This window comes from Bacillus rossius, chromosome 3, assembly GCF_032445375.1.
Source record: "Bacillus rossius redtenbacheri isolate Brsri chromosome 3, Brsri_v3, whole genome shotgun sequence".
NCBI lineage: Eukaryota > Metazoa > Arthropoda > Insecta > Phasmatodea > Bacillidae > Bacillus > Bacillus rossius.
In genome coordinates this window covers 12,405,025-12,426,880 of record NC_086332.1, presented here as the reverse complement: position 1 = coordinate 12,426,880, position 21,856 = coordinate 12,405,025, and the positions used below count along the sequence as shown (strand labels likewise).

Sequence of the window (21,856 nt, the reverse complement as noted above, 5' to 3'; positions counted from 1 at the left end):
GCCGTCCGGACCGACGTAGGAGGAACCACGAGGTTCTGGATGGTCATAGAACATAGGGGAAGGCGACCCGAGGGGTATATAAACCCCCTCCTGAGCGACCGAAAATGGATACCGATACGAGTGGAATGCTGTATGCTAATGGGCGACGTCCTTCGAAAGTGGCACGCATATAAAACCTCAATTAATAAAAATAAAATACGAATGCTCTTTCACCATTCGCCTTAAACCCATACACCGACTGTTCTTCCACTATAACTAGTGAATAGACGTTAGTATAATAATATTAGCCTATATTATGTTATATAATATATATTTATAAAAAAAATTAAAAAAAACCTAAAAAACCAAAAACATAGTTTTAGTTATGCTTAATTAAAGTACTGTTAAGGCGTGTTAGCCCGTGCAACATGCGTTTACTAAAATTAGTCTAGTCTGTAGGATGTTTAATTTTCTTTCTTCTAGTTATAGGAGCTGCTGTCTGGAGCGGATGTGAGTAGTTCGTGTTACCCTCACCGCCAGGGGCGCCTGCGTCCCTGGCCAGCGAATTCCAGTCCTGGACAAAAACAAAGCGGACCTCGAGTCCAAGTACCCAAACCCCCGCATGGTAGACTCTTTCTACTCTGGCCAACTCTTCATCCAGACCATCCTCTGTCTCCTGTACTTTCCTACACTTAATGCATGCAAACTTGCATCCCGCATGAAAGTGCCCAGGGTTTTCCCTGTGTCTATGCAGGTTTTACCTGGACCCAACTTAACTAGTAGTTTAGACTAGAGATAAGAGTGAGGGGAGTTAGTCATGGCAACAGTCGCTGCCATGGCTGGCCAATCCCCTCCTAGCACACGATGCATGTGACTATCTCCCTGCATGGCTAATCCCAGCATGACTAAGGCGTGATAGGCTTCGGCCTGAGACGCACTTAGGTCCCTCCCTAACCCGGACCCCTCCCAAACACACTTAGTTTTAGTTAGGTTAGGAAAAAAAACAGAAAATGGTACTTACGCACCGACCACCGTAGAGCGCTGTGATTGGCCGGACCCTCCGGCCAATCACAGCGCGCGCGCGCCCAGAGCCCGGATCCCGACCAAATGGTTGCGGACTGTTCAGCACGACCCAGTGCCAATACTCGCGATTAATTAATGCAATTAACAACATCGTGCGTACACTACAATTACATTACATTCTTCCTTTAGTTTAGGTACGCGAGCTGACTGGCAGCTTGGTGGGAACAACAACATGCTGCCCCTAAAGACCAGTACCAACCAAACACAATGCGGAAAAAAGGTCCAAGCTCCCAAATTGCTCAGTAGAATTTTTCTATCTTTCCAACTCTTCTTCCAGGACCATCCTTCTTTTCCTGTACTCAACCTGCCTGTTATTAATGCATGATATTTTGCATCCCGCATGAAAGTGCCCAGGGTTTTCCCTCTGTCTATGGAGGTTTTACCTGGGCCCAACTTATCTAGTAATTAGTTTAGAGTTAAGATAGGGGAGTTAGCCATGGCGCCAATTGCAGCCATGGCTGGCCAATCCCCGAGCAAAGCACACGATGCATGCCTCCCTTTCTGCAGGGCTTAAACCCAGCATGATTAGGCGTAAGGGCTTCGGCCTGGGACGCACCTACAGTCTTCCATAACCCAGACCCCTCCCAAATAAAATACACTTAGTTTATAGATAGGTTAGGAAAAAAAAAAATTTACCATCAGAGAGAGTGTGCGAGTCGGGTAATACAATCGGGTTGTTTTGGTGTAAAAAGGGCATAAGTACAAAACAATTTTTTTTTTTGGTATTTAGTTTTGAGTACACTTGAGTTTGCAATATCAGCGTGCTCTCACAGTATGGCTTTTTTCAGGGACTTCATGGATCCAACGAGTGCCTAAGGAGACTTTGGGGAGACTACTTCTCGAATTGAAGGTCCTTGAAGGTCGCTGAATTCAACTTTGCAGACGGTGACTCAGGACGAATTGGAGTTGGCTAGTAAGTGCTACAAAGAAATTCCCTGTACTGCCGTTTCTGATCAAGACACAGTAACACATACACTCAGTAGCGTAGCCAGTATTTGTGTATGGGGGGTGTTAAGAAGCATGCTCCCCCCCCCCCGTATTAAAGCGGGGGGCCCGGGGGTCCTCCCCCGGAAAAATTTGGATTTTAAGCAGTTTTCGGTACTTAAATTTAAATATTGTAATGGTAAAATTTTTATTAATTTTAATATGAAATTGGTTTGAGTGATGAATAAGAAAAATTATTATGGATTTTGTGCTAAGGGGGGTGGGGGGGTTGAACCCCTAACCCCCCCCCCCTGGCTACGCCCCTGTCTACACTTACTGATGGTGATGTAATGAAAACATAGCTTAATCCTTTGTTACAGAAGTTGCCTACACTGTCAAAGTAGGGAGAAAACCTAGTCGGAATTTTCGAGTAAAATTTATGAAATAAGAAATTTGAACCTAGTCAGTGATTGGGTTTATCCAGGCTTTGATTTTTCATGTTCATAATGAACTTCAGTTAATACTCAATGAAGCCAAAGCACAGAATACTAATTGGAAATAAGTATAAAATTTGTTAATTTTTGTTTTAGTGGGCCGATATAAGAATTTGCATAAACAAATTGTACGTCTTAACCAAAGGCAAGTGGAAAACACTTTTACTTTTATAGATAATGTTCAAAATTATATAAATGTCCTAGGCAACCCGTAACCCGGCATGGAATTGGTTGAAATAATTGATTTTTGAACCACGATTCAAGCAGTATTGTCTCACGTTTAACGTAAATCTTTGAATTAGTTATCTAAAATTGTAATAAAAATTGAAAGACTTATAGCGGGACATAGTGATCTCGAGGCTGTGACCAACATCGACAGCAAAACAAATAATTTTGGCAGACGTGGGGACACGTGTAATCGGTGTAAAGTCTGTGAGGAAGGTAATCATTTAGCACGCGCTTGCTATTTGAAACTACAACTAGGGCGAACTATTGGATATGAGCGTGATAGAGACACTAGTGCAGTGACGCGCGGAGCGTTGACGGCGAATAAGCAGATGGAGTAATCAAAAGAGGGAAAAGGTGTTTTAAAAATGTAGTGCTAAGATCCTGAATTTCTCCCGAGCGCGCAGAGAAAGAACACAACACACATATGTAGTTCCAAAATCCTCGATAGAGCACTAGCTGTACGGTTGAGATATGATTGGATGATGAAGGGGGGAGAGGGGGGGGGGGAAGTAGGAGGAAAGAATGCGCTTTGCTCAGAATGCCTTATCGCTCAGCGGGGTGTCATGTTCGCTCAGCGGGGTGTCATGTTCTTCAACGAGCCTGGAAAGGGCGATGGCGGAAGCCAGCCCACTGCGGAGAGCAGTAAGATTTCCGCCCGGTTTTCTCTGTCAATTCTCCCCAGACTTCTTCAACCGTTCGACTCTCAAAGCGCGTAAGAAAATAAATATAACTATTTTCGGTACATTTCAGTTCTGAACCCGTAAGTAACCGTATGCAACCCAGCAGAATTATAATAAATATTAAATTTGTGCATACATATGCAAACAAATATAAAGAACACTTCACATATACGATAAACATATTATAAGTTTTACCGCGGTGGGTTGGTGGCGAAACTCTCAGATTTCGTCTCTTCTGCAAGTTACGCAATATCAAGTTTTTAGTTATTTATTATAACATATTCGACTAGTTTGCCATGCTTATACTAAACATGCTAATCCATGAGATGACACAAGAACTCTCGTGCACAGCTGACCACTACAATCAGGGAGATTAGCCAATAATGCAGTTTTCCTTCCCGTAAAAAGAAAGAGTTTTGTTATAATACTGTACGATAAAGAGTTTCGCTTCTACAGGTTTTCTTGCTTTACACATTTTGCCACAGATATGTGATTGAACATCTAATTACGTGACTTTCTGTTCTAAAGCGGTATTTTTTTTATGTATGATTAAAATTTATAGTTTTCTTTACGATGATATAAAATATTACCTTTTTATACAATCAATTTATATTTGTAGCTGAATATATGTCCACAAAATATTGCAGCTTGTTGCACTAATTTTAGTTGTTTGAATGTATTATGCATGTAAGTATGTATACACGAGGATAGCGCTGAAACTTTTTTTGTTTTACTTTTTTAGCCGACCTACAGCTTTTGGCTTTCGATGACCCTTGTATGAATTTTGAAATATGTTATTAGTTGCTCAATGACCCTGGCATTCGTCAAAATTTGTTCTTTTAAAAATACGTAATTAAAATTTACAAAATATGCTATCGTTTAGTAATTTATTATTGCAGCGTAAATATTGGCTGTCCCGTCTGACGAAATGGAGAGCGCCTTCATGCTATCCCTACGTGTGACGTCAACTATCACTGTAGTTCTCCTTGTAGGTATGTTTGAACTACAGTTAGAACAGGCACGAAATAACGTATGTTGTAATTAATAATTAATATTTCTATAATTAAAATTGAAATCTGAAAGGGTCACAGACCTTTACCACGAACCGCCTTCGCTACCCAGCCAGAAGTGTCGGAATGAAAATATGTTGGGAGTAGGCTAATTGTCATAGGTAACAAAATAATATTTCAGAGGTAGTTAGAAAAATTGATACGCGAAGAGCAGTAATTTCTCCCCCCCCCCCCCCTCAAATCCGCTAAAAAACAATCGACACGTCACCACATGACAAACACTACTTCAGATCTGGACCTGGATCATTCAAGTAGGAAAAAAAAAGTGCATAAATTACGACCACTGATGTTATATAGGGACATAAAATGTATAATTACTTAACTGAACAACCAGAGTCTAAGTGATTAGGAGCGAGGAATAGTAGTACAATAAATATGTCATTGACGTGGTTTTATAGTAATTTGTACTCACGTTTTAGAAATTGAAATTCCTGCATGCCAAATTTACATTTTAAAATTGCACAATAAAGAAAAATTGAGAAACAGTAAAAATTAGTAAGCTTAGTATATAATTAAATGTCTTCGGACAGATGGAAATAAAACAATTTGAGGACAAGTTATTTATTGAAATAACAATGTACAAAAAATGCATGTAGAAAAATAATTACACATTCATTACAAATTAATAAAAAACAACATTTTTCTTAGATATACAAGTATCATTACATTACATTTTCGGCAACTGATATACATAATTATGCAATGGGCCCTGTCATTTTAACTTTTTAATCAAGAATACATAAGGGCATAAACGTATGAGGCACAGAACATAACGAATATCAATTGATTTACACTAAAATCTACCCTGTTGACATAGAATACAAACACCAATATTAAACTAATTTGAACAAACTATTTTGGAGGTAAGCATAATTTTATTAAAATGACTCTGAAATTGAAGTAGGCTCTAATAGCATTACAACATGAGTACTACAGTTTAGTTCCTCCGAGCCCAAGGTTTAGGCTGAGGGTTGAGAATGGGGTCAATGACGGATTGCTCTGACGTCACGGCGACCATTTTTGGTGTCAAAATTCTTAAAAAATGACTCAAAATGACTCAAAAATCCTTAAAAAAAAATTCCATATTTCGAGGGAAAAATTCCCTATTTCGAGGGGAAAATTCCATATTTTGAGGGAAAATTACCGTTTGAGGGAGAACTTCCCGTTTTAGTCCCCAAAAATGAAACGGCTTGAAAATTCCTAAAAGCGGCTTAATTTCCGTAATATCAAGACGCTCTAAGCCGCCGACAATTAGGATGATATCACCGCCATTTTGAATTATGTCGTAACTGTTGCAATTATCAGTATGCCTACAATATTGAAAAATCCGTATTTTTTATGCTAGAAAATTGGAAAAACTTAAAAAAAATATAAAAATTAAATTAATAAATTTTTATAAAAAATTATTTAAAAACACCGTTGCACATATCGTTACGTCTGCCATCTTTGATTCTAGAAATGTTGGATGTTTCGTTACATCCGCCATATTGGATGTGTATAACGTCATCGTTGCCATTTTCGTTATGCCCACAATCCTGGATTATAGAACATTCCAATTATCGTTACGGCCGCCATTTTGAAAAACAGTAATTATTATGGAAATGTCATGAAATACTTACTGGTAACTATCTGATACAACTCGCACACCAGCATTATTTTTCAGTCCATAGCATAGGTGTGCCCAGACATTTCCATTAGGGGGGCCCTGCTAAATTTTTAAATCAGAAGCTAAATTTAGAATGTTAAATAGCCTAAATACATTCACTTATTGACTTGTTTATATTTTTGTGCAGTATCAATGAGATATGTTTACTAGTTAATATTTATATCCGTATAATTTTAACAATCTTGAAAATATGTTTTTTTTTCCATAGACAATGTTTAAAGTGTACTTACACATCCCCCCCCCCCTCGAATTTCCAAGAGCTTGGTCCAGATCTATCTTGAAATGAACTTCATTTTAGTGAATGCAAACAAAGCAATTCAGACAACAGAACTTTAACAAACATCTTAAAAAATATTTTTTTTTTTTTGCTTGGCCAGTTTAAGGGACCTCATGTTTTAAATAAACTAAGACGGCTGTATTTCCAGAACGATAAAATGTTTAAAAATATTGTTAATTAGCATGCTGCAACACTGAAACACAGTTTGAGTGTCACAGTGCCAGGAATATACGAATATTAACGAACACATTAGAGAAAATGCCGATCTGAGTGATTACATTAGGGGGGGCATGGCCCACCTGCCCCCCCCCCCCCTTGTAGGCACGCCTATGGTCCATAGCAATGAGGAAATGTCATAAAATACTTAATGATAACTATCGGATAAGACTCGCGCGACTCCTACGTTTCGTCAGCTCACTTAGACATTAACCTTCCTCAGTGGCGTCTCGTCAGGGCAAGCAAGGCAAGCAGTGCTTGCCCAGGCAGTTTCCAGACATTGTATTTTTTAAATAAATATTTTATTCAGAATAGTATTTTACTTTGGCTCGTGCCGTTAGGTGTATGTATTTTTTACACTATCTTCTTGGGACCCAGTACTGTGCGCTGTGCGCTATAAGAAAAGAACTCGTTGACACACAAAACATGCTGTTTTAGAAGCGTTGCTAGGTTTAGAAGCGCTGGTAGGACCGCTTTCAGCAGGAAGGCTGCCGCAGTAGTTTCCTTTCGGAAGGTGGGGGTGGCATGGTACAAAGGTTCAGGGAGGGGATTGGCTGTAAAAACATGTGGTAGAAGCTACGAAGGTAGCGCTTTCTTGCCGAACTGAAGCGAACATGGCCGAAGCAGACGGTGGAATTCTTCCGCCGACTGCTTCGGCTATGTCCGCTAGAGTTCGGCAGGGCAGGTGGCGATGTCGCGTTTCAGTCGGCGGTCGTCTCTCGGGGAGCGCGCATCTCTCTCGCGGGCTGTTGGCTGGGAGTTCCCTGCGCTCTATTGGGTAACCGAAGGCTGGCAGTGCGTGGGGGATTTGTGGGCGTACGGGAGGCGGCCTAGCAGTGCCAACTGCTACCGACCGCGTCCCGCGGGTGGCGGATACGGGAGCCCAGCCCGAGAGTTGCAATCACGCTGGGGTGGCTGTGAATAACCAATAGCAGTCCGCGGACCAATGGCCTGCCTGTGGAGTCGTCATCACGGCTGTCGGGGTGAAAGGTAGCCTTAATGCAGCTCGGCGCGTGGCAGAAAGCAGTTCCGTCGGCGAAGGCACCGCAGGGGAGCTCGATGTGCCCTGGATGCGAAGTGTAGACGAACTGCGGGCTGGAAATTGCGGAGCTGTGAACTGCCGCGCGCGCAACGGAACTGAACAGCATCGTAACTCCGAAGGAAGAGATGGCGGCGCCTTCAAGTTGGGGCCCTGTTGGAGCCAGTGGTAGCCTGGGCGGCGCGACCTTCAACCGTCCCGGGATTTTGGAGGACAAGAGGGTCCGACTCGCAAGATACTTAATTCGCCTGAACGACTTACCCCCACCCTGGCTTGAAAGGTTGTTGGCTGTTGACTGGAAGAAGGAAGATGAAGATGGCGCAATGTCAGGCTGCCTTTCGCCCCGTGCGCCCGCAGTTCGAGCCGGTTTACTGGCTCGTCTGCCCACATCTGGTTTAACTGTGGCTGCCTGGGCAGCTGGGCTGGGCTGACGAGTGAAGTCGCCCGCCCCTGGGGGCGCATGCGCCCCTGGTTAATAATAACCCAGGAGTTCCCAACCTTTAAATGCGGGTCGCAAGGCCCAAGCACCCAACTCCAGCATGGTTGATTTTTCAGCCCCTCCAACTCTTCTTACCTGGACCCTTCTTCCCTCTTGTCCAGTAGTTACCTGCTTGCTTAATGCATGTTAATTGATCCCCGCATGGTTAAAAACCCGCATGGTAGAGTGCATAGGCTTCGGCCTGAGACACACTTAGGTCCTCCCTGGATCCTCCCCTTACACACTTAGAATAATTTAGGCTAGGAAAAAAAATCGTGGCGTTTCAGGAATGATTGACATGCCAGTTTCTTGGTACACGTACCAGTTAACAGAGTTTCTGATCAACGTATGAAGATAATTTCTTTTGTGTTGGTAATAAAAATTACCAAGATTTAATTTTTACTATTCTAGTACATTTTTATGAGGTTCTTCTCTTTATTTTAAGTACTTACTTTGCCATGTGTTGTCTGTTTATATATTTTGTACCAGATATCGATGATACTACACTCCCACTTAGTATATAAGTAATGTAGAGTAGGTATTTAACTATCAGAATAATGTAAGTCAAACATTATTTTTTTAAAAATAATTTATTTAAAAAAAAATGTCAATTTTTCTACCTGTGGAATAGTCAATGTTCAGTTAAGAAAACTACTTAAATAGCACCATTTTTAACCTTGAAATACATATTTTCCCGGGGAAGGGCCCCGGACCCCCCCCCCCCTTCCCCAATAGTTTTCATGTGAACGGGGTTGTTGCTTCCCCTCATGTAAACCTCACGCCTCGCCACTGACCTTCCTCGTGTTTCAAAGGTCAAGTGTGGAAAATTTCATACAGATAGGATGAACGATGAATAAACGCAATGGATAAATTTTATCAAGGCTAATAAAACTCTGCTTTAAGGGTTGGTTTCATCGAAATCTCACCTAGTGTTTCGAAGGTAAAGTGTGCAAAGTGTCAACTCAATTAGATAAATGGTTTATGAACGAAGACGGAACAAACAAAGAAACAAACATATATATGATTTTTTGACGTGACAACGTCTAATAAATCGATGAACGACGGCTGCACTCACGAAAAAGTGTCCCGTTACGCACATTGTCCCGTTACGCTCATTGTACGCTTGTGCCGCATCTATCTCTCTTTCACTCGATTGGAACAACCATCGATTTGACTTTTTCGAGGCACATTAAACTTGAAACACTCTCATTCGTTTCCTACTTTTCCTATGATCGTCCTATCCTTAACAGAATAACACAGATTGGAAGAAGTTAAATAAAAAACATGTATAAAAGTTATAGTTAAAATAATCTCTTTGTTAAAGTAATAAACATTATTTGAATTAATGAGTGCAAATAAAAGTAAATTTTTCAATTAAATTGTAGATTTAATTTCACTCCTTCTTTGTATCCATACAAAATAGTGATAATTCAATAAAAATGATTCCATTTTATTCATAAAAGTATGCAATAATTTGGTCAATGTTTTGTTATGACGTGACGTTAAACTATCGTCCGTTAACCTACTTTACAGACTACCAATTTTTTGTATATCTGAAACTCATTGCCTTTGAAAAAAAAAACAGTTCATTGTTGAAAAAAACTTGTGTTAAAATAGACAAAAAATTTAACCTGAAAAAAAAAAGCTATCTAAGCCCCTCGGCATTTTATTTGAAGGTAAACAATGTTTACTTGAAACCAACCAACTTCCCCATTTTTAGGCTGGGCGGTCAAAAAATTCACACAAAGATTTAAAACAAGAACTAACACACACAAACATTTTCAGATACAATTATTAGAAATGTTGTTCAAAGTAGATTGCTTTTAATTTTGGTTGAAACTTAGGTATTTCGAAATAAACCAAGAAAAATAAATATTTGGTTCAGGTATTGGATATTATTAGACTCAATAAATGCAGACATTAGTCACGAAAAGATAACCAAATTCTCTTGAAGATAACACAACCTATTTTATTGACAAATAAATTCTTTTCGGCAATAATTTGTTTGCGTTTACAAATTATTTCATTTCCGAGAAATCTCCAGGTATGAAATTTTACAGTAGGCAATAAATGTCTAGACAGCCGTTAGCTGGCTAAACACCATAATGTCGATATATATATATATATATATTTTTTTTTGCTGAAGATAGAGCCACAAACCCTTTCAAGTACCCAAGGATGCGTGAGAAGAGGCCGCGAATGATCCGTCCTTTCTCAAACTCCTGCATCGACGATTCAGTAGGGATCCTTGAATCTATTCGGAATGTCAAAAAAAATTGGTTGTCTGTAAAGTCTGTAATGTATTTCCTCCAATATTTTTGTAATACATTGTCATTTTATCTTCTTGGATTTCATACGAGAGTTAAAATAATCCAAGTTGTGATTTCTGAGCTCAGAGTTTATTATTTCAATTGATGTAATAAATACTATACTAACAAAACTATATTTATTATTTAATATTTAAGTTTTTTCATAAATATCCTACTTATAAGTAATGATTTTATTGGCGCATTGGGAAATAGTTCACAAGAAATTAATAGCTGCCATAATGATGCCAAATATTTTTTCGTATTAAAGTTTTCCGACTTGGAAATTTAATAATTCCCGCTTATTAAAAATAAAGGCTTCAAACTACATATTTCACCATAAACGTAAAATTTGTGTTTTGATGATGTGGCACAGTTCTGTTATTTGGACTACTCCAAGATTTCCAAATGGGATTGCAAGTCATCGAGAGCTGCAAACATACTTTTCCTTGCCTTGGTCTTCATTTCTTTTGTATTCTCTAAGAGCTCTGCATACCCACGTGAAATGTCGTCAGCTTTGAGACATGTGCTGTGGTTCGCCTTGATTCCTGATGCACTCGAGCTGCCCAGTTCTTTGTGCAAGTCATTCTTCGCATATACTAGACCCTTCCCACGATGGGAGTAATTCGTATTAGTGAAACACTTTATTTTTATTTGGCTTTTCCTGTCCGGCGGGACTCTCCTGAACTTGTGTCCATTCCAGAGAGCTGGGCGATCCTCGTAAAATTTGCCGTTCCTATTTAATGGGAACTTCGTGTGCATTTGGCCCCTATTGCCAACCTTGAAATTTCCTTGCGTCTGGCCGTTCCTGTTAGTTGGTAACTTCTGGTATAACTGACTCTTCTCGTCAGTGGAGGAATCCTCATGAATCTTTCTGTTGGTGTCCATTAGACATGCTTTCTCCGCCAAGTGATTCTCATCCTTTAGTTTCTCAGCCAGAATCGTCTTGTTTATCGGGAAGTTCACACACACGTGGCTGGTCCTGTTTGTGGGAAACCTTTGGTATGTCTGTCTCTTCCTGTTTGTGGAAATATCTCCGTGCATCTTCCCATTGATGTCCATCGCCTCTACCAGGCGATTACCTTGTGTAAGTACCTCATCTTGAATCTTCGTGTCCAACTTCTGGAGAGGTTCGTCTTTCGGGAGGTTACCGATGGTGGAGTCCCCATCTTCCTTATCCTTGTTCATATTTGGATCTCCTGCGCCGCAATCCTTTCGAGACTGGTCTTCGGACACACTCTCCGACGTTGTGGTCACGCCGTTATGGCCAGTATTGCAGCCGGACTCAGGAACTGAGTTTGTTTGAGGTTCTAGGGGTGGGTCTTCATCAGAGTGACGCAGCCTGAGGTCGGGCCTCAGCTCCAGAAGAGTGTCGTCCAGGAGGTTTGCCACGGCTGCGCCCCAGGAGTCCGCGGCAGCGGCCGAGCTCCAGTAGAAGTCCCTCAGGGTGGTGAGGTAGTTCTCGAGCGGCACTGCGGTGCCCATGTACGGTCCGGCGGTGTTGAGCAGCATGCAGGCGAGGCGGATGCGAAAGAGGCCGGTGGGCGGGTCCATGGGCCATCCGAACGTGACGAACGAGTGCAGCACATTGAGGACTTCGTCCGACTCGAGCATGTAATAGTTGTGCAGCTCGCCGAGGTATTTGACCATGGTCAAACGATGCTGGTTGTGCTCTGGTAGGTTAAGCTCCATACCGACTTGGATGTCTTCCAACACAGCATCAACAACCTGCAACGAGGGTCACTCAACTATCACAAGCGACCATTAGCGTCCCTGGCTCTACAGTGCCCTTTTAAAACATGATGTCACCTTAGGCCTATCATACATAGTATATAACTTACTTCCAGCACAACATCAAAAATATCTCCTTTGGATCACCACTAGAGTGTTATACAGAAAGCAATTGTTCGTTCCTGACTTCCAGCATAAAAATAAGTTGTTAGCAGATACGAACTTTTATTTTAATTCATGTTTTGATATCAACTTGTTAATTTTGATCAGCTTTTTAGTATATTTAGCCAAAGGTTACAAGTCAATATTTAATCTTTTACTGTGGATTACAATTTTAAAAAAGCATACATACATCACTTGTAAATTGTAACTTAAGTACATTCAAATAAAAAAAATAATAAAATAGGCTTTAGGTAGTCTAGCCAATACTAAATGATTTTGTGACTCTTATTTGCCTATTAAAAATGTCTGGGCTTTCTTTTTTATATAATGTCTTTTCTATGAACCAGAAATATAGATATCGACTATTTTTTTTAATTCTCGTTCTAAAAATTTAGATCGCGTTACAAACAGTTCAGATACTATGGTTTCATATGGTAGAGTGAAAGTGACTGTAGCAATTGTAAGTTTGATGTATGGTCAATGCGAGCTCTGAGGTTATTCTTCATTTACATGTGTATGGTTGTTTTGCAGTCCACATGGCCAAGTGATTCAAGTGATTGTTATACAAATTTGTTTTCAGTAATTTACACATATTCCTATTTATAAGTGCATTGTGTGTGTACAGTACATTTTTGCTATGTTGGTAAATCTGTACATATTAAACATATACCTGATACTAATAGCAGAAGTTGAAGATATGGTTACTTTTAGAATTATTTTTGGTTGAGAAAGAGTTCGAGTATAAATTTAACAAATATAGTGTGCAAATAGTTGTGGGAGTAAGAGTAAATGCGAAAATTAGTTAATCGGTACTTTAATTTTAAAGTTTAGATATACAAATACAGTATATTAACACTGAAGATGCATGCTGCAACACAGAGCTCAATCTCGAAGGCCAGGATTAGTTTATAATCCGGCACTTAACTTTAAATATCTTAATGTCAATAAGCTTAGTTTGGCCTACTAAATGGTAATTTAATTTTTTTAAAGTGAATAATTCCATGTTGCCCATTACCAATAAGTGTTTCTGTTGCATTTAAATAACTTCTATGAACATAAATAAATTTTAACATTAAAACATTTTAGTAAAATATTAACTAGTTAACAAAACAAATACATTACTTCAAAATTGTTTTTAATATACCAGCTACTTTAGAAGCAACATTACACTTTTTCACAGTGATTTATTAAATATTTAATTCACTAAGCGTGAAAATATCATGAAACATTGGACATAACTAGGAACTAGGCTTTTGTAAAAGGCTAAAAAAATCTATTCAAACATATCGGAAATATCTAAGTTATTCACAGTTTTCTTTGAAGAAAGTTTTTGTCCAATAAAACCCCTAACTTAAAAATAAAATTGGTTATGATTTAATATTTATATTCGTGAATGGTAAACAAAAGCTTCATAATTATAACATAGCTTATTACAATTCTAAAAATCTTAAAAGTACTGAAATATTTGTTTTGGGAAAATGATAAATAGTTACCTATAATTTGTATTATACATAATGAAATTTCTATATTCACTTACATTACTCGTTAAATATTGCACAGAAATATATTTTATATGTTTGTGATTTAGTTTGCTTGAAGACTAGGTAAATGATTTCCCTTAATAAGTTTAAGTAATAAATGTTACAAACTAAAATATAACTTTCGTTTCATGATTATATTTGTTTACTAACATGATTAGCTATTTCCCCCCAAAACGAACCAAAAGCATAGCCACTGCCTTGTAATGCGTTTCTAACGAACATCATAATAGTTAAGACGGATTTACTGTACAATATTAGTGCCATGTTAGAAATATCTGGAAAAATTAAATCCTTTAGGAAAATCATTAAATCAAGGTGTAACTTTACGATACGGATAGTTAAGAGTTTAATCTAGCTATGGTGATATTGGCCCTTAGTGATAAAAGAGTACAAGTGTTACCTTTATCCCAACTAGTTCTTGATAGTAAGCAAGTCCACACACCACTTCCGCCAGGCAACGTATGTTGTGGAATTTCACGTTTGTGGCGTTCGTAAGGCACTTGACAGCATAAGCGGCTATTTCTCGGTTTTTCCAGTCAAGTTTTCGCATTGACTTCAGGACACTTTCAGACGAATTTCGTGCCAGGTCTTTATAAAGGAGTTTTCGGATGAATTCGTGCATAATAGGGCGACACTTATTTGTAGTGGTTGCCCTCTCGGGGGGATTCACTTGGTAGTACGTGTTTTCCATCATCGTGGTGAAGCGGGGGTCGAAGGGACACGCCGCTTTCTGGCGCATCATGTCTTCCAGATAGATTTTCACTCTCTGATGGTAGTTTTGCTGCCTGAAGAGAAACCTCCCACAAGCATCCATGAGACTGCAGAACATTTCTATGTGGTGAGGGTGAGAAAAATTGAAAAGCAGCCATTTGAGGCAGTCGAGTGCTTCTGTTGCGGGAAAAACCCTAAATTTCACCAGCTCCCCCATGAACTTCACCACCTTCAGCTTAGACTCGATATTCGTTTGGCATTTGTTACGACACAGAAACTTGAATTCCTTTAGCAAACATGTTTCCAGTTCTTTGGCAATGTCTGGCATCGTCGGACTCAAAGTTGCCACCAGGCGGGCGTAAAATGGCAGTAGATCGACTCTTGTTCGCGGAGCAGAGAACAGAGTTTGGACCAATTGTTTTCGGTTTAATTTTGTGTTGTATGTCATCGCGAAATTCACAGATGAATTATCTATTAGTTCACGATTTACACACTTTGGGAGATTTTCTAAGAAAACTTTAAACTGAACCTTATTATTTAGGATGCGAGGAGATTCACCTTTCTCCAGTCCCACCAACTCTAGCTGATTTATTTTCATAGGATGTTCAACTTGAAATTTTGAAGAATGGAGAGGAAATGTTGCGACAATGTCTTTGAGGTTTGGAAAATGTTCGTAAAAATGTTGTGTTTCTTCGTCTTCCCATAACTCAGAAGAAAATTCTTCTTCGTCTTCAAGTCTGATTTCTTCTACCCAAGAGAGTTCATCCTGAAGAAAAAGAGGAGTGTCTTCTGAAAGATATTCACCTAGTTCCATGCAATTTTTATGAACGTCCTGAAAATTTAACAACATTTCTTTAGCTTCATTCTTTTTTTCATCATTCACTTCACCTTTTAGTCTGTACACCCTCTTTTCCTCACGAACAGCTCTGAGCAACTCACGGTGGATTCTAAGTAAATGTTTGCACAAAGTTACGTGATATTCCTTCAGAAGTGCTCTGAAATATCGCTGTTTATCTTGGTGAATGATGTTACTTGTTGGTATTGTCTTGTTGTAAATGGTGGCAATATGCAGAACGGATCGAGGAATTAGCCCTGCAAATTCATTACCGCAGTACTTGCAGAATGATTTGATTACATTAACGTTACGATGTTCTTCCATGTCTGAATTGATGAGGGTAGAAAATACTCTCTCGAATAAATCGTAGCTTTCTTCATTGTTACATACTCCTGTAATTAAAATATCTGCATAAAACAATAAATTAATTCTCATTTTGCTTTCATTTTGATGCCACATACTTGGATCCACATCAAAAATTCTAGTCCACGTTTCGAGCAGGATGGCAGAAAATTCTCCGTAGAACTGGTGCATAACAGAGAAAAACTGTGATGCACTAGGTATATCTCCCATCTTTAACTTCGATTCCACTAGGGCACCAGCTACCTCACCCAGGTATTTGGTCAAGTTGAGGGTCTTCATCTCTTGGACTAGACAATCTAAATTTTTGGCTGAGAATGACTTCAGTTTTCTTACGAATGCAGAGTTCTTCTTTAAACTAGAATCCAGGGACAGGAAATACGTTTCATCCTGTCTGAAACTTGCGACATTTAAATTCACTTCTCGAAGTGCATTTATACGTGAGAGCCTGAACTGTATTTCCGCAATTTGGTCACAAAGGTATTGCCAGGTGTCAATTTCACTCGAGTTTTCCGTCGTAATGTCTTCCATTTGAAATACTCTAACGATCGTACAGTAAATATATAAAACTAAATCTCCTTGTCTTAAATAGTAAAATAAGTCCTTTGTATCAAAAACTTTACTTGATAAACATTCGTCTTCATATCATACAAAACGTTTGGTTACTGGCAAAGAAATAAAAACGAGGAACAAAAAGTATGACGCACTGTTGTCATAGTCGTTTACAAATAAACAGGTTAACTATAAGATGTCAATTTCTCTTTGAGAATGTTGTAAGTTAAAAAGGTTAATTTTTTTCAGTAAACAATCTATGGATAAAAACATTTTCGTTAAAATTTATGTCTTATTCATGAGTTTATTTAATACATTCAGTTAACAAAATACAATATTGAGAAATTTAATACTTAACACCAAATCATTTTAGGTAAAGTTTACTGACAGAAACTAAATATTAAAAATAATAATGTGTGACATTGTTAAATAGCAGATATTATTTACACTTTTAAAAACCTATTGTTTCAGGAGCCACTTTTTTCTAGTCATCATAACGCACGCTGGATAAAAACACTTTCTAGTATAATCTGCGTAATTTACTATTTCTTTAGAGCTCTATTAAGTTTATTTGATTATTGAGATGATTCATACGTGAGATTTTTTACAACTAAATGTTACCTTTGTAAATAAATTTTTTTTTTTAAGAAACTCTCGACTTGCTTCTTGTTGAAAAGTTAAATTATTTGTTTCACACCCTAATATCTGCGGCTATTAAAAGAAATAAAAAATAGCCGCAGATATTAGGGTCTGAAACAAATAATTTAACGTGTCTAAGTTCTTTTTTAATTATTTACTATTATTTTATTTCTATGATTATATTGATTTTAATTTTACTGCTAGTTTCACCATCAGAGTTTCCATAAAAAATACATAGACAACGTTAAATTATTTGTTCAGACCCTAAAATCTGCGGCTATTTTTTATTTATTTTAAATATATATATATTTTTATTATTTATATGATATATATACTTTATATATATAATATATACAAAATTGAGTGCATGCAACAGGAAATACGACATGACTTAATGCTTGTAAGGGAAGAAATTTTCACACATGTACAACAGGAAGTTGTAAAAGTGGAAACTGAAATTAAACATGTGCAGGCTAGTGTAAACAAGAAAATTTCCGCATGTGCGGGTTGAGAGCTGTGAATCACAAGTTGAAAGGGCGCAAGCTTATTTAGAAACTTGTGAAAATAAAATAATAGTGTCAAAAGAAAATATTGAATTTGTTGGGAATGAGGTACATGAAAATAAGGGCAAAATTTCAGTTCTGAAAGAAATTCAAGGGGAAATTCAAGCAGAAGTTACTCAAAATCATAATGGAATTGAGGGATTACAGGTCAAAGTAAATGAAAACACCGGGAACACTGAATTAAATAAAATAAAAATTCAGGAAGTACAGGAAAATTTAGAAGTAAACATAGAAAACATATTTTTTTGTCATATGCACTGACAGTAGTAATGAGTGAGAAATGTAAAGGGGTGATGCAACATGTGCTAGCAACAGAGCCTCTGGAAACAGTGTATGTAGACTTATTTGGCCCACTGCCTAGATGGAGGGGTGGAGTTAAATATAGTTCTGTCGTATTTGATGTTTTTTAAATTAGTTGCATTTTGCCATTTGATAATGTTTTTCATAATTTTTTTTATACTTTGAATTATATACTTTTTGATAATGTTTTGTATTTTGTAGAGTTTTTGTTTTTTCTGAAGAATTGGACCCTAATAATTATATTAATTATATATATAATTATATATATGTTAATATATATTATATATTATCAATATATTTTTATGGAAACTCTGATGGAGAAACTAGCAGTAAAATTAAAATAAATATAATCATAGAAATAAAATAATTGTAAATAAGTAAAAAAGAACTTAGACAACGTTAAATTATTTGTTTCAGACCCTAATATCTGCGGCTATTTTTTATTTCTTTTAATTATTATTTGTTTTATTAAGGATTTGTTAAGGTTTCAGTCATACATTCGAGCACGGTAAACATAGGAAACGCACACAGACAGTAAACAATCCATACTTCACAATAAAAAAAACACAAAAACGCCTAAATACATAGTAAGGTTTTGACAGTAACTTTATTATAAATATAAAACTATTAAAAACTGCAAACAATATTTGTTGAACTTATTTCAGTTACATTCATTATAGTAATACATACTTTATTGGTTCAAAAACTTGTATAGACTCCTATAAAAATATCTTAATTTTTTTTCTACATGTCTTCTTACACCATAAACAGAAATTTGGAAGCCGTATCACAGTGTAGTTTCTAAAAGATCCAGTAATATGAATTTACCAAAACCTCTTCGTTTATTTGAGGGAAATTCTTCGTCGAAAAGTCCCTAAATCTAAGGAAATTTCTAAGAGTGCACCACTTTTCCATTGAGTCCGGGAACTTCTTTGTGTCTCTAGAGGTTTTGGCAGGTCCCCAGAGCCCCGTAACGGAAGTGGTGTCACTAGGACGCCATTGTTCTTGCAAGTTCGCGTGTTTAGTCGACTCTGATGAGGCGACGATTCGGAGGGCTACGAGACCATTACAAGGCGGGATTGCGAGGTGCATAAACGGGGAGACAGCCCTGTGGGAGACAGTCAAGCGAGGAGGGTCAGTGACTCCTTGGCGAGCGATAGAGGACGACGAACATCGTGGTCACGGCACTGTGTCAGGACGCGGCGGAAGAACGAGGCAGTGTGTTTGTGACAGAGGTGTGAGGTAAGAGACGAGCAGTAGCCACTGTCGAGCCGAGCTCCAGGGAGGGAGAGTAAAATGCATACTTACGGAAGTGTGATAATATTGTGGGCAATCATTTGAATTCTTGTAATTGAATCAATAGTAAAAATTAGATAGTAAATATGAGATTAATTAGTTGTAATATCCTTTCCGGACTTGTACTCCCCACTTGTAACAATATTTTATTCAACTTTGGCTCACTAATTAACGTTTGAACAAGAAAAAAGTGTTAGATTTTTTATTTATTTTTTATTTTGATTATTAGATTAATCCAAGGAACCGAATCTAGATTTCTTGTCTAAGGTATACAACTGCACACGAATAGGCAGTGAATATTATATCAATAGTACTTTTCGAAATTGTAAGCAAAAATAATGCTTGCCAGTAAAGTTAAGTAAGCATGTGACAAAATAAAATAATTTGTATAGTAAAGAAATAATATTTTGTAATTGAAACGCTGGTTTAATTAATTTCATAACCAATAAATAAAACGGTTACGCTCTGAGAAAAAAGTGGACAAAGTAAGCTAATATACTTAAAATCCATCCATATTTTTACAATATTCCTTCCTGTGCTTACTGATTAAATTTCTTCCCCTCCCCCTAGATTTAGAATGTTAAGATTATCAAACTTAAATAATAATTAATTGAAAGTGTTATTTGTCCAATAAAAGTCTAATTTTTATGCTTGAACGTTAAACATGGTGTTACTTCCAAGAATTACATTATGTATCAGGTTCTTGTAACAGGAGTTTCACGCTAGATCTATAATAATTTTACGTCTGGAATGAAGTTTTTATTTTTTAACTTTTTGTTCAGTTATCTCTTCCCTCTCTTGGCGTAGATTTACCCTTTTATCTACGTAGTGTAAAATATGAAACTCATAATTACGCTGTTTGTAATTGTGTATGGTTTCAGATGGGATGATAACGTTCTTTCGTTTCGCTCTCATTACAAGCTTTACTGTTACTGCACTAAATAAATGTTCATCAATGGAAACATTATTATTCTTTACGAAACTGTAAGGAAACTATGATTTGGCTATATATATATATATTGTTTTAAAATAATTATAAAATTGTATCACACAAAGAATCACATTCATTTAAATATTCTCATACAAAATTCAATACAAAAATTGTAGGTGTTTAACGCTGAGTGTATTTTCGATATTTATACATTTAAAATTTAGAAACAGAGCCTAAAATAACCTAATCTTGCACCATTAACCCGCCGATGGAAGAATAACGCTCTGTGTCATTGTCCACGCAAAGCACTCAAACCGACAGTCATTGTTACTAAATATTTTTGAAACCAATAACTCTCCACTCTCCACAGTACTTCACAGATCTGATGACTTCTAGAAACCCCTGAATTATTTAATTTTTTTTAATCACACAAAAAGTATTTAAAATTATATCAAAATCGAATATTTCTAATAATGCATCCAAATTTGTAGCTTTGGACTTGAATTTTATTTTACTTTTAATTTTTAATAATGTAACATAATAATGTAAAGTTATTTTTTTTTTCTTAAATTGTCGTATTGATTTTTCTCCTTAAGTTGGAGTGGAATGCCCTGCATACACAGTTGCTTCAGCAGTTAGAAATTCAACCGTACTTTTAAAATTCCTACATTTAAGCCAATCCAAATAAAAAACTTCAATACTCCTCTCTTATTGTTATGAAAATATTCCTCCCCGGACAGATGTAACCCTTAAAACTTTATACACTGGCTACGTACCTGTTGGAGTTGATTCGCGCGTAATATGAATATGAAGTGAACATAGACTATAATGGATGTAGAGTAGAAAACAAATAGTTTTCAACGATTGGGAAAAGCATTTGCTTACATTGCCAACATAAATGTTAGATTTCAGCATTCCTAAACATGACATACATTTTTCTTTTTAAATTCTACATGTGAAGTAGTAGTTAGGCACGAAATTCTTAAATGCATTTTTAATGAACAAATCGTTTATAACGTGCAGTAAAGTCTAGACATGGGCACAAATTGTTAAGAGAAAAAAAAATAAAAAAATAAATGTGGACTGAAAGGTTTAAACTACCAATCTCTACCATGGTAGATATTTCTGCCGCATCCAACTCTTCAATCGGGCCATTATCTAGTCATGTTCTTGTCATGCTTGTTTAACGCATGCACTTATTGCAACTCGGATTATTCAGCCAAATCTTTCCTCTGAGTCTATACATTTTTTGCCTGGACTCAACTTACCTAGCATAAGCTTAGTCATGAGGAAACCACACGCTACATTTGCTACGTGGTTAAAACATTCTTCAAGATCAGTCTATGGACGTCTTCCAAAAATAAATACAGGATAGTTTCAAAGGGGTTTGGTCATATACTTGGTTAGTATTTTTTTTGGTACAGCAAGGGATTAAAAACACCTTCCAGATTTATTTTCTCAAAACTGGCCTCGCTAAAAAGTAATAAAGCAATTATTTCAAGCATAACAATACAACTGTAAGCTTTCTATAATCGCCTATAATATTTTTTTTTCTGACTAATTCCTTCTACGGAATTTTCTGCGCGGTCTATGATTTTGGCTTGTTTTCTGTGTTTGCATATTAATATTATATGTCAGCTATTGAGGTTTTTTTATGATACGTATACAGTGCATCCAGCGATGACGTATGAACAAAAAAACATAAATCAAGCTTCCATATGGGAAGAACCATTAAAAGAACGACTCGTACCGGTCTACCAATGTCCAGATGAACAAGTGCTGACAGCCAGGTCCT

At 37.3% G+C, this 21,856-nt stretch overlaps 1 protein-coding gene across 1 annotated transcript; it reads right to left on the bottom strand.

Annotated features, from left to right (window-relative positions):
- Positions 1-10,514: 10,514 nt before the first annotated feature.
- LOC134530237 (regulator of nonsense transcripts 2-like) lies at positions 10,515-16,488 on the bottom strand. The gene is made up of 2 exons (XM_063364912.1): positions 14,275-16,488; positions 10,515-12,168 (listed from the first exon to the last, which is right to left on the bottom strand). Exons 1-2 carry the CDS (start codon positions 16,309-16,311, stop codon positions 10,831-10,833), a joined length of 3,375 nt encoding a protein of 1,124 aa, XP_063220982.1. The 5' UTR covers positions 16,312-16,488; the 3' UTR covers positions 10,515-10,830.
- Positions 16,489-21,856: the final 5,368 nt, after the last annotated feature.